This window comes from Patagioenas fasciata, chromosome 1 (genome assembly GCF_037038585.1).
Source record: "Patagioenas fasciata isolate bPatFas1 chromosome 1, bPatFas1.hap1, whole genome shotgun sequence".
NCBI lineage: Eukaryota > Metazoa > Chordata > Aves > Columbiformes > Columbidae > Patagioenas > Patagioenas fasciata.
This window is the reverse complement of record NC_092520.1, coordinates 211,768,568-211,784,925: the sequence shown is the minus strand read 5'-3', so window position 1 is coordinate 211,784,925 and position 16,358 is coordinate 211,768,568. Positions and strand designations below refer to the sequence as shown.

At 42.5% G+C, this 16,358-nt stretch overlaps 1 protein-coding gene across 2 annotated transcripts in view; it reads right to left on the bottom strand.

The window, feature by feature from the left end:
- MKLN1 (muskelin 1) overlaps window positions 1-16,358 on the bottom strand; it is a 106,502-nt gene that overhangs the window by 56,012 nt on the left and 34,132 nt on the right. For both annotated transcript variants that reach the window (XM_065838136.2, XM_071803539.1), the window contains 3 exons: window positions 15,398-15,590; window positions 7,202-7,279; window positions 6,080-6,145 (listed from right to left, as the gene is read on the bottom strand). In XM_065838136.2, coding sequence (XP_065694208.1) covers window positions 6,080-6,145; window positions 7,202-7,279; window positions 15,398-15,590 — 337 coding nt within the window. The remainder of the gene's footprint in view (window positions 1-6,079; window positions 6,146-7,201; window positions 7,280-15,397; window positions 15,591-16,358) is intronic.

The window sequence follows — 16,358 nt, the reverse complement described above, 5'->3', positions numbered from 1 at the left end:
TGCAAGGCAACAAGGAAAACACGAAAGCGGTTGTATTTACCCAAAGCTTTTAAAAGCTACATTTCAGAAATCGAATTTCTCCTCTAGCATCTTAACCTTATCTCCTTTACATTTACTTTTAAACACAAATTCAACACTTAGAATTAAATAGGTTCTGTGAATGTATGTGAACTGCTTGCTCAGTCAAAAATGTTCCTATAACGTTTGAATTCTTTTCTGCACTTACTCTCCTGAAGACCAAAAGGTACCAGAGCACTCCACAAATTATTACTGTATTTCCTGTCAACCTCTCCATTAAGTTCCATTTTTCAACAGAAAATGCAAAGCAGCCTTCTCCAATCCACGCTAAATACTAAAAATCCTGGGATAGTTTTAGTCTAGGCTCAGATATATTCTTGAAGTCAGCTCTCCTAACTTCTGGTAACACCTCTGTGTGGTGAAATCCTTGGGGGGATTCTGGTACAGCATGTCCTCCTCATCTGATTGGGATGTTACTTGCAAATTGACAACCAATTATAGGACAAGGGGCAATGGGTACAAACTGGAACACAAAAGGTTCCACTTCAATTTGAGGAGAAACTTCTTCTCAGTGAGGGTGGCAGAGCCTGGCCCAGGCTGCCCAGGGAGGTTGTGGAGTCTCCTTCTCTGCAGACATTCAAACCCACCTGGACACCTTCCTGTGGAACCTCAGCTGGGTGTTCCTGCTCCATGGGGGGATTGCACTGGATGAGCTTTCCAGGTCCCTTCCAACCCCTGACATTCTGGGATTCTGTGAAATTACTAAAGCCAGGCTGATCAAAGATGCATGAGCATCCCTGCTTTTACCCTCTAATGAATAAGCACAATTAATACATTTCAATCCTGGTGATATATTTAACATAACATGTTGGTCACATGGTATTTCCATGTCTCTGTTAGAACAGTTGTCCATAAAATGTGGAAGAAGCAGGAGAGGTTCAGGTTGGACATCAGGAAAAGGTTCTTCACCCAGAGGTGCTGGACACTGACCAGGCTCCCAGGGAGGTGTCACGGCCCCAACCTGACAGTGTTCAAGAAGAGACTGGACAACGTCGTCAGACACACGGTGTGAACTGTGGGGCTGTCCTGTGCAGGGACAGGGGTTGGACTCAGTGGTCCTTGTGGGTCCCTTACAACTCAGGACATTCCATGATTCTCCCACCAGCTAGTTGAAGACAGCTCTGAGATCCTCCCACAAGCCTTTTCTTTTGCAAGCTGAACAAAACCAGCTCCCTAAGCATCTCCTCATCCACCCTGTGTCCAGTCCCAACCACCTTGCTGGCCCATCACAAAGCTCACTTTCCACTTGTCACCATCCTTTTTGTACCAAAGAGTTCAAACTGAACACAGCACTCCAGATGTGGTCTCAAGTACCAATCAGAGGAGCATCATCCCTCGCCTTATCTTGCTGGCCACACTTCTGTAATACATCTAGCAGGAGGTTGGCCACAAGGACACATTGGTGACAACCATTCAGCTGCCTACCACCCTGCAAATTTTCCTTCCATGTACTCAGTCCCCAGCCTATACTACTGCACACAGCTGTTACATCCCAGGTTCAAGACTCCACACATGCCTCGGTTGAACCCCACAAGGTTCTCCATGTCACCCATTAGGGTCCCTTCGACTCACAGCCCCAGTCTAGTTCTTCAAGCACTGCTCTCCCAATTTGCTACCAGTCCAAACTTGCTGAGGGCATGTTTGAGAATCAGACATAAATATATATATATATATATATTTATCTCAAAAGCCTTCTACAAAAGGACATCACTTCCCTGTGTAGTAACTGTAGATTCAGTTATCTGCAAGCAGCGTTGTCCATTTTGTAAAAAGCACTTAGAGTACGACCATAAAACCTAAATTTTCTTGAAGCACAGCACTCAGTTTCTGGACCACAGGTCAGTGTAGAAGGTGGCTGGATGTGAGATTTTTCAGGCCAGGGCTGGTCTGGGCAGGCACAGTTTTCCTCTCAAATGCAAAAGCACTGTGAATTTGAGTAACCTCCAGGATTCAGCAGCTGTTTGTGTTTCAGATCTTAGAAGCCATCTGTGTTTTCTTTTAGAGATCTCTTCATCTTGTACACAAGTCCTGTCTTTAAATATCTTACAGATAGAGATGTTTTCCCCAGGCAAAACAGCATCCTTCTTCATGTCTGCTGCTCTCACTTCAGCTTCTCCATCTTGCCACGCTGCTTTGGAACCAGCCTCATTGTTTCCACTGTATTGCCCACATATGCTATGGGCCCACTGTGCCCTGTGCTCTGAATCCGTTCCCAACCTACAGATCCGTTCGCACTCTCACAGGAAGGAATTCTGCTTCCTTCCTTCTATGAAAAGCAAAATAATGTACAGCCAAAATCTCAGTAGTTTCACTTCAGTGAGTAAACTGAGGTAACAGCAATAAAGACCATTTCACTAATATTTTATTTCAAAAAAAAGTATCGCTTGCCAAAGAGAAAAGAAATACAGACAAAAAATAAAATATCATCCTGGCTGCTTAGCTATTATTTCTAAAACAGTCTCACCAGAAAACTTCTGAAGACTTTATCTCAATGAAATAAAATATGAACATTTAAACAAACAGGATAAAAATCACAAAAGATTACTTTTTAATAGAATGATTTCTATATAGTCTACAACTCTGTTATCAAAATAAATGATATGGTTCCATGGACTACACTGCATTCACATGAAATTGTGTCTCCCCTCTAAGAGCTAAAGAGATCAATTCCACCTTAACTATGGAATTATAAACCAAATCTCCAAAACACAGTGCACATATTCCTCTGAAGAACAGGCGTTATTCCTCCGAACTTGAACTTGGCACTCCACGTTCCCATTCCCACATTCTTCCAGAATAAGCACTGGTATTTTGAAATGCGTGCAGTATCTGAATTATAAAAAGGCCTGCGAGGGCAGAATCAAAGTTCTGTTAATCAGGGTACCAGTGCTAAATACCTACAACCTCATCCAAAACTGCATTAGGGCTTAATGCACCTGGGAACAAAGTTCTATACACTATTTACTGCTTGAATATTTCACTAGGGCCTACATAAATGGCAGTATAGCCGTTCATGACTGACATTGAGCGCACTTAACGCTGTATGTTCTTGTGTATTAGCTTGGCGATTGTTTTCACATATGATGTTTTAGGAACACTTTTGTTTTAATCTATGGATTTAGGTTGTGACTACCCAAGTACTTCCCCTTCCTTGCAGGGAAACACAGAAAACTCTCCAGCCTCCCATATGGAGAACTCCATAAAACACATAACTTGTAAGAAAAAGCAAAATAACATCAGCTTTCTGTTTTGATTTACAGTCTAAAGCTTTAAAGCACATAACAGCCCTTTCCAGCTGTAACTGGGAATGGTTCTGCACATGCATACCAAAACCAAATTCCTAATTCTGCCACCCAGAGTCATTCCAGTCTGAGTGTTAATGTAATTAAAAGCATGAAAGACACTGAGAATCAGTAACTCCCCAATTGTTTTTATATATAGAGGGAGATATCAGGCTGCATTCTCAGCTCTGTATCCCCAAATGCCTACGCTTTCATTTCAAAGTGCTTTCAGAGTTTTTCCAAGCACAAAGAACACAATCCTTATTCTAAGAAAGCTGCAGCAGGGATTAAGAGCATGAACATGGGATAGAAATGAGCTGTAGCACAAGTTAGTGGTTGCCAGCTGAGAACCCAGAATTGCTCCTTCAGTGGCTTTCAGCCTGTTCTAACTGGAAGATAAAACGTGGAAAAAAAGAGTTTAGACCAAGCTGAACTATATTCTACCTGAAACGTAGAGCATGAACAGTCTCAGTGACTCAACACACTATCAGTAACTACATATCAACTGATACCAGCCCATATCCTCTAACAGCAACACGTGTGCATCCAGCAGCCTCAGCATTATTATAAGCTTTATTAAACTTGATAGAAATAAACTGGTTTTCTGTAGTCAGCAATAACTGGTTAATACTTCCTTGAGGTTAATAAAGCAGAACCATTTATAGTTCAGTTACAGCTACGGCAGGTCTGGATATCAGAGATTAAGATTTGCTTCCAACATCTATGCGCTACGAAACTTCAGAACCTCCTTATGATTTTGGTGTTTCACTTCAGTTCTAAAAAGACTAAAGCCGGAGAAAATACTAATTTTTGAAAAGGACCTCACCCCTCAAACAAGGAGTACAAATAGAGCGTATTTTTCTTCAATTGCCAAAGACTTTTGAAAAGAAAACCAGCTCAACAAGTGTGTGGGTAAGGAAGGGAGGATGTCTTTGAAGGCAAGAGCACACCGCTGCTCCTTTTTCCATTAATACTAGATTTGCTCAAGGTTAGCCAGGGAGTTTTATAGCTCCAGCCTGTAAAACACATCCCGACATAACTGGCTGAACTCCCACGGGCTCATTAAACACTACCTGTATTCAAAAGGAAAACTCCAGCAATCAGCAACAGCTGGTTTTAAGAATAACAGCAGCAAGAACTTCCCCTGGCCTGTTTATGAGTTGAATTTAACAGCAAAACTGATAATCTCAAAAACATAAAGGTTTTTACAAGCCTCAGTGGGTCTGGAAGCAAAACTAAGAGCAACTTCCAAATATCCCACAGAAGAACTTTCTGAGAATACCCCACTAGTACAGGATAGAGCTGCAGCAAGAAAGGACTCACAGTTCACCCCCACTGGAACTCGGCCTCTGTAGATGCTCTCCAGCCACTTTTGTGCAAGAAAAACACAGTATAGATATATCTATATATATATGTATGCTTTTGACTGCCTTGTGAAAGTCAAGTGAAAACTGAAGTCAAAGGCAGAGGTAATAAGCTTATTCGGACTGAAGAAAACCCAAAGGAATGGTAACAAAGACTCTCACTCGCATGAATATCTTATTTTCAGGAGGTCTAAAGGACTACCCTTTCCAAGTTGACAAGCCTCATGTTTCTTCCTCATGCTTGTCAAGCAGCCACTGTCTGTTTATTCACTGAGGCCACTAGAGAGCGTTCACAGCTGCTGTTGTAGGCAAACACCAGCGATTCTCCAGCAGTGTTTTATCCTAATGCTTCTCAAACTCCTCAGATACCCCCGCCCCCAAAAAAAGTTTGCTTTCATATACAAAATCATTCGAGTGCTTCCTCTAGAGCAATAACTACACCCTGAGTAAGAGCCAAAGATTGCAACTACTGCTGTATTTTTGCTTGTTCACTATGACTTAGCAAATTACGGCTGAAGGTACCAGTCCGTCACATGCTTCGGTCCCCGTCCATATGAGCACAACAGATACGGCCGTGGGCATTTTTTGCCAACTCCCTCCATGCCACTGTATATTCCTCTCTGCTACTCAGCCCCCAAACTTGTTTCTCCTTTCCTAAGAACGATTTTTACTCATACAAATCATTTACTCAGAGATATTTTAGTTAAGGAATGACGCACCACCAAAATCTGATTAGATAAAAGCAAAACAAAGATACAGAAAATTACGGAGAACAACAATCACCAGAACTGTTACTTATACCCCCCCACACTTTTTCTCTGCAGGCTTGTTGAAATAAGAGGCTGAACCATTCTTGAAACTGCTACAGGAAACATTTCTGTAAAAACGTCTAACAAATTATATTTAACCGGAGTTTCTCGCACACTGTGGAAATAAGAAACCGCTCCAACCAAAATACAAGGAATGTTTCAACACAGATCTATTGCTTGAGCACCATTCCAAAGAGCATAGCGTGTAGCAGATACGGGAAATTATCAACCCTAATTTCTCCCCTCTTGTTTAAGCTCCTGTTCAAACAGGGTAGGAGGGACAAAAAAAATTAACAATTGTTCTTGGTTTCTTAGTTAAGACAATGACTAAGGCATAACAGAGAACTAATAGGGAACAAGGGGGGTGGGAAAGGCAGTTGGAACACAGATCTGGAAAGAATATAGAGTATTTCATCCAGCTCTTCGAAAGTACAATTTTTTCCTCAAATGCTGAAATAAGTCTCTAAAGAAAAACATATTTGCACATTGATCTGAAAGATATCTGAGTAAATGATGAAGTTCTTGAAGAAATTTAGCAGCTACTCACCTGTCTGAACATCTATAACCATCTGATGGCCACCTCTCATCCCTGGTCGGCTGTCTTCCCCATCACCTTTAAAAATGAGGGAGGAGAGAGTTTTCTGTTATAGGATTTTTAAACCACAGAAAGATACAACCTCATGTGTGGCCTGAATACTATACAGAAGCAGAGCACCTTAGTAACTCGCCATTCTTTAAACATTAGCACACCACTTTTCCCATGTAATATTCTTATAAAACTGTAGAGTTTTATATTTAATTATCTGGCAACCGATAGTACAGATATCTAAAGTGAATACTGTACTACAACTGCCCTGGAAAGGAGCTTGAGAGTTCCTGAAACATCCAGGTCCACATAAATGATGTACCCATGGGATGGAAGCAAAGAGGTAGCGGTATAGATATGGCATAGGTAGCTCTGCACCAATTATTCTCACATGTAATAGAACTCCAACCATCCAATTAAAGCAGCTTTTTGACCACTTTAGGTATCTTAAGCATTCAGGACAGGTGTCATCTCTGGGAAGCAACATTAGAAAGGTAACCCACATTCTGCGGGAAATCTGCTTGTATTCATAGATAACCCTTCCCGAGAGGTTCGGGGACAGTGCTCCACATTTGGTGATTGTCACCTTGAATCCTATGTTTGCTGTATGACAGTGATTTTTGTACTCAAGGCTGCCGCTACGAGTCTCCTCTCAAAGTAGAAAAAGATTCCGCAATTTAGATTTACTGTATAAAAGACCAAGACTTCAAAAGATGCATCTCAAATTTAAAATACTCCCTGTTAAGATAATGCCACACTTTGCTGTACATTTAAATTGATTCCATGCATTAAATCCTGTCATACAGGTAACTGCTCTCATGCTTAACCTATATTCTTGTTTCTGAACTGATTAGCTATGCTTGAAGTTACAGCTACTGTTCGTGTAGTGTTCCTTACTCAGCCTTAAATCAGGTTGCATTTACTGACTTTGCAGACAAATGCAAGATTTTCATAGATGAAACCATTTCCTAGAACAACTCTCCTAGAGTTGGTTTTCTCACATAATTTTCTCGCTCAATATCCTCAAAGGAACCAAGATAAAACACGGCAGTACATGAGTTGTATCTTAAGAAATGTCCTTACCTTTGGTGCTTTTGGGGATGATCTGCCCCCAGCGAGGTTTGTATTCTTGTTGACTGATATACTGATTGAATAAGCCATCTGCAAAATAAACATTTTGCTATATAAAATATTTATACTTCCATTATAGCACAATAACTTTTAACATAGGTAACTTCAACCTAACTCAGTCCAGTATGCTACTCCAAAGCCTACATTTTAAGTAAATTCTCTACATATGTCAGTTAGTTTGTTAAACTTGCTAATGAACTAAATGTGCAAGTACTAAAATAAAAAGATTATTTGTTACTAGATCAATCAAGAATTACTCAGTTTGCCTGCCAGGTCATGCCAATTGTCTATAAATCTCCAGTGTGGTGTATTTAATTAAGAATAGAATCCCTCCCCCTTATTTAAGCAAGAGGAAAGTTGCCAGTGCATGTAAAACCCAACCGTTTTAGTGCATGTTGAGTTAAAACTAGGTCAGACAGCATCTCTGGAGCTTCATCTAAGAAGAAAAGGGAAGAAAAGCAGATTGTTTAAATGCTACGATATGGGACAACCAAGTACTGGATGAAAAACAATTTAATAGTTTACATTCTCTTCAGAGAGTTAAGCAAGAGAAACAGAAGACGCATTAGAGCACTGGCCAGATATGCCAACTGCGGCATTTCTGGAAGAAGCATTAACTCCAGCTCCACGCTCTCCTCGAGCCTTCCTCTCTCTTCTCTACACCTACCACATTCCATCTCTTCAGCATCAAGAGGTGAATTCCTAGTTCTGCATACATATCAGTCTACCACATGCATTAATTTCTTTTAAAGAGGAGATTCAAAACACCCAGGACTGCCCTTCAGTCTGAGAAGGACTCAGGGAGGTTGTTGGTGTTGTTCTTCAAATGTTGCCTCTCAAAACCAACCTACCTTACCTTCTGCAGGCACAACAGACTATTAGATGGCCAAACGCCAACCTCTTGACCACTGCTACATCCCACCCACCCACCATCTCCAGACACAAGCTCCTCATGGCAAGCGTTTGTTCGGCATTTATGCATTACCTGAAAAAACACAGGAGTTCAGACACCTGGTTTACATCACTAGTACCAACGTAACTACCACAGGCAGATTGAGGACTGAAATGACAGATTTACATGGTTTTGTACCGCTGAGACGTAGGATGCACACAGGGGTCCTTAATCACGTAATATCCAACAGCTACGCTCTTCGGTAGAACAGCACCTGGCAAACTTGCTCCAGAATTAGTTTTATATGCCCCAGCAGAGAAAGGAAAAATGAAATTGCTAAATTGGACCTAATACTACTTAGTTCTTCCGATCCCAGTAATTGCAGCTTTGAGGTAAGAACTTAACAGATTATGAATGCCTCTATTTATAGAGAATCCTTTGGTAGGCATGCGGACAAGAAAAGTATAATCCTTACCGCACACATCCCTATTTATCGACCAAAAAATTAAACCACACTTTAAGAACCACAGAGTAATAGAATGTCCTGACTTTGGGAGGGACCCACCACAAGGATCATGAAGTCCAACTCATGCCCCTGCACAGGACAGCCCCAAAATTCACATCAAGCACAACACAATGTTCGGAGAATATTTTAAAGCGCTTCCTGGCATGCTGTAGTTTGTCATGACTGAAATCCAGGTTTTAATTAAAACATAAGCCAGCAAGTCCGTCCTGGGAGAAGACAAATACTCTATTTAGAGACCATGTAATAGGCAAATAAGGGCACTCAAGAGCTCTGGAAAGGTGCTGAATTTGGTCTTCAAACACAAAACTGCTTTCAACTTTCATAAACTCAGCTCTGCAAGTTTTTCAAATTTAATATTCTCCAAAGGCAGGGCGTATTTTACTTTCACCTGCCTTAGAGCCAAAAACATCAGCTTGCTCCCAGCGTTAGGTAATCGAGGAAAGCCAAAAGTTTGCTCAACCTATGTAGAAAAGTGGTTTACTTTGGTTTTAAGACTGGGCTTCTTAACTCCCACTACTTCTTTTATGAAGCTGGAACAAGACATGAGAGGCTTTAAAGCTTGAGATTTCATGAATTCTGATTCAGAAAAGCCAACTTTCAATAGAATAGATGCATGTGCTGTAAGAAATCCCATACTGACTCACATTTTTCAAGCCACAAACCTAGACAGAAATCCAGTCTTTTGGTTGCCATTAGAGCACTCAGTCTTCAAGACAGAATGCAAAACCATATTTATCCCTATGGCTGTCAATAGATAATTGGACATAAATAGTTCAAAAGGATGAATTACACCACATACAATCTGAAAGGGTGATTTAACCTCTCTCCCATGCTCAACACCCACAGGCTGCACTTGTCAAGATATGACACTTCTCCCCCACTGTGCCTTCAGCCTCTCTTAATAACGCTTCTTGTCTTCCATGGGACATTGGTTTGGAAATACTCCAGCTCGCTTCCCAGAAATGTTTCTTTCTGCTGGGAGCAGTTCCACATTCATTCTACTTGTACCGCAAACCAGCAGCAGCTTGTTTTGGAAGCTGAATCACCACCTGTCTGACACTACCAGGGAAAAAGAGGAGAATCTCTAGGTGGATTCTGTAGCTGACGCCAGACCTATTCTAGCGCGCTCCTTATGTTTCATGCCAGGCCAGCACCGCTGACCAAAGGGTCTCCAAAGCTTCTCCAGGGCATTGAACTTCAGCCCCAGGCCTGCTCAGGTTTGCCAGCTCTTCCCAATGAATCACTAATTTAAAATAACACCCATGTAGGCAAAAAAAACTGTTAAGTGGAACATTTTAAAGGAATGCTTCACCTCTCATTTGATTTTATACTATTTGAAAGCCCTTCACAGCAACTTGCGATTCATTTTGGATGCACCAACATGAAGTTCACCCTGGTTAAGTCTTAATACTTAAAGTCTTTATTTTGCCAGCCAGCTACAGGTTACCTGGAAAAGATGAGCACTAACATTGCAGACAAAAATATTTAACTTGCTGAAGTCAACTGGGAACAAGTAAAATTGGTATTAAGTTCTTTTTAGACAACACATCTGTAGATAGGACAGATAGTATTACTAAAATCTCATCTATTCACTTCACTGTCAATGGCCAAAAAAAACCCACTGGCAGTTGGCCCATAAATTCTGGGTGTTTGGTTTGTTTTTAAGATTTTTCTTGAACAAACAAAAAACCCCACCCAAAACACCTAAACAGACTGAGGTTTTTATAGTCACAAAAATCCTTCTAAAGAAAAGTAAGAAGCGGAGAACCAAGACGAGACCAAATAAAAATCCAGCCATTACTTGACAATTTCCTCAAGATACGGAAACAACAAGGAAACACATGAATTTTTCTAGTCTCAAAGCTGTACTATCCCCTCACACACCCTTCTTCAGGAAAATGAAACAGGATATTAGGTTTGCTCTCAAACTGCTGCAAGATAGACTGCTTCTATGTAAACTCTACTACCAGGTTCCAGTGTAAGTTGAGGAATGAGCTATTAGAGAGCAGTGTAGGGGAAAGGGACCTGGGGGTCCTGGGGACAGCAGGGTGACCATGAGCCAGCACTGGGCCCTTGTGGCCAGGAAGGCCAATGGTACCTGGGGTGGGTTAGAAGGGGGTGGTCAGTAGGTCAGAGAGGTTCTCCTGCCCCTCTGCTCTGCCCTGGGGAGACCACACCTGGAATATTGTGTCCAGTTGTGGCCCCTCAGTTCCAGAAGGACAGGGAACTGCTGGAGAGAGTCCAGCGCAGGGCAACAAAGATGCTGAAGGGAGTGGAGCATCTCCCGTGTGAGGAAAGGCTGAGGGAGCTGGGGCTCTGGAGCTGGAGAAGAGGAGACTGAGGGGTGACCTCATTCATGTTTACAGATATAGAAAGGGTGAGTGTCAGGAGGATGGAGCCAGGCTCTTCTCGGTGACAACCAATGATAGGACAAGGGGTAATGGGTACAAACTGGAACACAAGAGGTTCCACTTCAATTTGACAAGAAACATTCCCAGTGAGGGCAACAGACACTGGCCCAGGCTGCCCAGGGAGGTTGTGGAGTCTCCTTCTCTGCAGACATTCAAACCCGCCGGGACACCTTCCTGGGTGTTCCTGCTCCATGGGGGGATTGCACTGGATGAGCTTTCCAGGTCCCTTCCAAACCCTAACATTCTGGGATTCTGTGATGCTTACCATAAGCTCTGGATCCCCAGCAAGACCCTCCCCTCCATACTTCCCACAACTACAGAACCTTTCTCAAAACCAAATCCGTATTTGATGGCAAAATTAAGGTGTCTTGAGCTTCCGGGCAAACAGCTGCTCTGTGCATCCTGAGTTTGAGACATTCCAGTTTGCAGGCTGCACAATTTGTTTGTCGTACAGGAACGGCTTGTCAACAGATAAACACATATCACATATTGACATGAGAGCTGCCAGAAGAAACACCTCGGTCCACAGAATACTAATATGAAACCTGCAGATCTTCAACCCACTTCAAGCAGCCTTCTACATCTACAGTAGCTGCAAACAGTTCAACTGAGTAATTTGCACGCTGCATACTCTCTGTAGGAATATTAAGCAGATTTTATTCTTCAATAATATAGGCTGTCTGAAAGCTATAGGAATGAATCCAAATGTGAAGTATTTGAACTAAGTCTGTGAACCAGCTGAGATTTAGGGAACCTTTTATTTTTGAGAGGAAGTCAGGCAGCTGCCAGAGTTTCCATTTGCCCATTTTCTAAGTGTAATGCACAAGTCAAAAGAATCTGCGGGAAAAGTGTGGCTGCCTGCCACCGAGCTCTCAAAAGAAATCATCTGGTGATGTGAGGTGGAAGACAGCGTTCATCATTAGCAATGCAAAAGAACAAGAATTTAGCTCTGCTAGCACTAATTCTTGACCACCTACTCTTTTTCTACATGACTAAGCCTATGGAAATCGGCTGCGAGAGATGCATTGCATCTCACTTTTTAAATACCTACCGCTGCAAATGTCAGCCTCTCCAGAAAAGATTTTAGGCTGAAATGAGCGTACAGTATCTCTGTCACCCTCATTGCATTTCTGTTTGTTCTTTTAAGGCAACAAACAGATCAGCAAGAGGTCAGAAGTTCGCATATTCATGTCCAGCTTGTGACAGAACAGTTCCCACTTTGAATGATTTCAGGGACAATTTAAGGATCTGTGTATCATAATTAAGTCCACACTTCAACTATGCTACACAGACCATAAACAGGACTACAGTTAATCCGCTTTTATTAGGAAAAACACCACAGAGAGGAGTTCAGTTGTACGAACACCCACACCTTCGAGACCGGGCAGCAAGCGACGGAGACTTCGCAAAGCCGCTAAGAAATAAAATGGTAAAATGCTGGATGCTAATGAGCCTCTTTCAACCAGAGGACCTTGGAAGAGATGCAGCTCCAAGTGAGGACACTGTGGAGGACCACAGGGCACAGATGGTAGCAAGACTATATGAGAATGAGTTGAAGGCTGAAAACGTCTATTCCCATCTGACCAAGAAGAACGATCCGACTGTTAAACACCAGCTACATCCAGCACCTTGACAGTTATCTCATACAACTCCAGACAAGCTATTCCAGCTAGTTTCAGTGGGTTTTTTGGCTCTCAGAGGGGTTTGTCCTGTCGTCTTCTCATCGTAGTCCCATCAGCTCCCTGAGCTGCTTTGCCACGTGGCAGCACAAGCACCGGTGCCAGCAAGTGAGGGGCCAGGGGACACTCTGTCCTGAGCGAGGGCAGGATTGACCCACTTTGTAGAAATCTGTAGCTGTGTCAGCTTAAAGCAAATATTAATACAGCCTCAGTGTCTTGGGATAGAGACAACTTCTCTATGAAGGGTGACGGGAGGTGACAGAGCTTCACATGGGTATGAAAGCTGAAGGCAGCATGAAGAATTGCAGAAGGATGGGGGAAGAAGGTTAATGTATTCAAAGACAAGCAAAATCATTAAGGATAAGCAACGGAGCAATGGGAGATGCGGCCACTGACATTTAACTTCAGCTAGCCAGGTGTCAGATTAAAAGAAAGCAACACAAACATCCTCACTCATATTATTCTGTCCCTCAGAAGTAGTGACAAAACTTAATGATGCTACCTGAAGACTCTCCTGCTAAGTTATCCACAGTCTGTTACTGGAAATACTTGTTTCTCTACTTCCTGGAGCAAAAAAGGAGACTGATAGAACAAGCTACAGCATTTCTCCAGTTTGCTTAAGCAACGCTGAGCTCCTCAGCCTCCAAACAAGGATGAAATTACAAGAACCAGGATTATTCACATCAAATCTGACAAGAAGCAAGTGTCTGTGCCACACAGCACAACGCCAGACCTACAGTTTTCTATCAGGCAACTGCTTTGCCAATACTTCCACACCTGGAAAAGCTGAGTACTGGAGACAATAACCCCACTCTCAACATACAAGGGGAAACAGAGGCACCACCTCAGCTTGAGTCCAAGTTGGATGGAATAAATGTAGTATGTTAAATATTAAGTAGTAAAAGAAATCAACATAAAACAGCCCCAAAAATGAGGTCACAAACCTTCGTTTCATTAGTGCCCAAAAGTCCATTTTTGAGAGAACTCATTCAGCACATTCTAGACCTCTAGTGAAATTCCATTCAAGAAATAGTTTCTACGACAGCCTGCAATGAAGTGGAAAGAGGACGGCCTCTAAGCACCGACAAGATTAAGCCACAGCCAAGACAGCAGACTGATGCAGTGGCAAAATCATCACCATCAACATACAGGATGCCTCTGGCTCTCAGCAGATCCTGCTTCAAATTGGTGGGCTCATCAGCTGCCCCCCAGGCACCCATGTCTTTGAGAAACACTGCAAAGACAGTAACAGCCAGGCACGGTTCCCTGCTGCTTTCTCATTCTGCAGCCCTCCCTTGCCTTTGAGATTCTGGAGGAAGCTGCCAGTTTCAAAATGCCCCTGCATTGCAGGAAGACATTCCACTGCCATCCCAGCCAACAACGCTATGTCGTCTCAGGAGAGCGAGGATGAACTCTGGCAATTCTCAGTCTCCACGGTTGTAGCTGCTCAGCGCAGGGCAGAGCTCAGCTTAGTTGAGAAACCTTGAGCCAAAACCCATAGGAAGCCATTTACTGCATTTTTGACAACCTGTTGCAATAAGCTCCCTATCATTGTGTCTCGTTGAACAGTTTGTTCACAAAAAAAGATGGTGGATTTTCATTCAAGATAAACCTTGATTTTAAAGGTATCATTTCTAACATTCCCTGAGAACCACATGCAACTTTAGTAGTACAAACTACACAGAGTCAAGCAGGTATGCTGGCATCTATCCAAAAATGTATTACAAAATGACTGATTACTCTAGAATTAGAAAATCTCTGGTGCCAGACTGATGAAATTGGTCCATTAAGCACCTAACTCTACTGGCAGACACAAGGTTCTCTTCTCATGCCACTATAAGCTTCCCATGAAGAGCAACAGCACATAGTTAACAAGCCCTATACTCACAACCAAGAGCACCTCTGTTTATCAGATTGCGATCCAAACCCACCATGCAGGTCTTGGGAGACACTTCAGTGCAATAGCACAATTCTTTTTGTGTCCCATTCTATCAACAGAAAGAATATATCTCCCATTTTAGGAGAGGAGAGCTGTTTACATGCAATGCTTCTAAGGTAAAAGTTTCCAAGTAGAAAATGAATAATAATTACAATTAAAGCAGCTGCCAACACCCTGCAAGGAAGGACACCCTCTGCCTCCAGTCACTGTGACTTCTCCACACCATTCTCCAAGGACTATTTTCCCCATAGACAAAGACAGCATTCTTATTTAAATAGAGCTGAGAACTGCTGAAACACCAACACAGTGAGGTAAGCTCTAAGCAGAAGTCATAATATACATCATTACCGAGAACTCACAATTTATCTGCTGATCGCTGCAGTGACTTTTCTGATAGTTATGCCCACCTTCAGTTTGCCAACTACTTACAGGAAGAACTTGTCTTTACCTACTCTTAAGGCCACCACATTGTCACTGCTGAAGGAAAGAGACTCCAAAAGTAGCAATGATAAGAGATTTTTACAGGTGAATTTTTAGCCTCCATCATACACATACTCAAGTCCAAAAGCTGATAGTACACCACACTAGATACAAAACAGCACACGGAGTAACCAATTCTACCACTAAGTACATTAATATTCAAAGCAGTAACATTTCAATGCGCTTTTAACTAATATAGCAGACCCCTCTGATTCTCTTACCATTCACAGCTTTTTCTATCAGCTCTTCGCAAGCATCGAAGTCTCCCTTCAACACCAGTTTGTCGTGCAGGTCTGTCAACATAGGGTGCTCCAGAGCAATCTTGGTTTTCTTCTGCAGCGACTCAAAAGCCTCCGTGTAGTTGTGCTGACGAAAATGCTTTAGGCAAAGGCGAATGGCTTCCTGTTCACGGTACTACTGGAACACAAGAAAACCTATGAGACATGTAGATTTTTCTTTTACCTGTACTGCTGGGAGCTACCTGAGAACCTGCTTGGAGATAGAAGCAAGATCTCTGCACATAAATTGCTCACAAGCTGACAGAGGAACGCTGTAGGTTACAAGCTGAGCAGGCATTTGGTTTCTAACAATAAAGAAATCATACAACTTGATATCATCAAGTTTAATAAGCATACAAGAAGAGAGCATACAATGTCCCATATCTCTGGAGTGACCATTATTCCCCTCCAACCTGCTTGGCCCTGCTGTTGGAGGCCTACACGAAGCATGGAGCAGGAAAAAGCCTTCGCTATCAGCCTTACATAATTTGATTATGTGACTCTTACATAACAAAACAATTTAGAAGAGTAAGTAGGTCACAGCTTTTCTAGAAGCAGAAGAAAAAAAAAGCCAGGAGAACAGGAACACTTGCAATGACCACTGTTCCTGCAACGGAAAGGCAGGGCTGACCCCAAATCTTGCAGGTTTGCAAAGGGTTCGGATCAAGGGCAATAAGGATTTATATGCACGCCGAAGGTTCACCTTCAAAATGCTCCCATGCAGCTGGCAGCAGAACCCCTGTTTTTATACTGCAGATGAGCCAAAGCTGCTCATTTCCTACCAAGTTGTGGGAAGGGGTGAGAAAGGCTGGAGAAACCACCCCAGATCAAACACCCAGGCACAGAAACATGAGGGATTAGTAAACTGTGTAAGAGGCACAGCTTGTGCTCTTAACCTATCAAA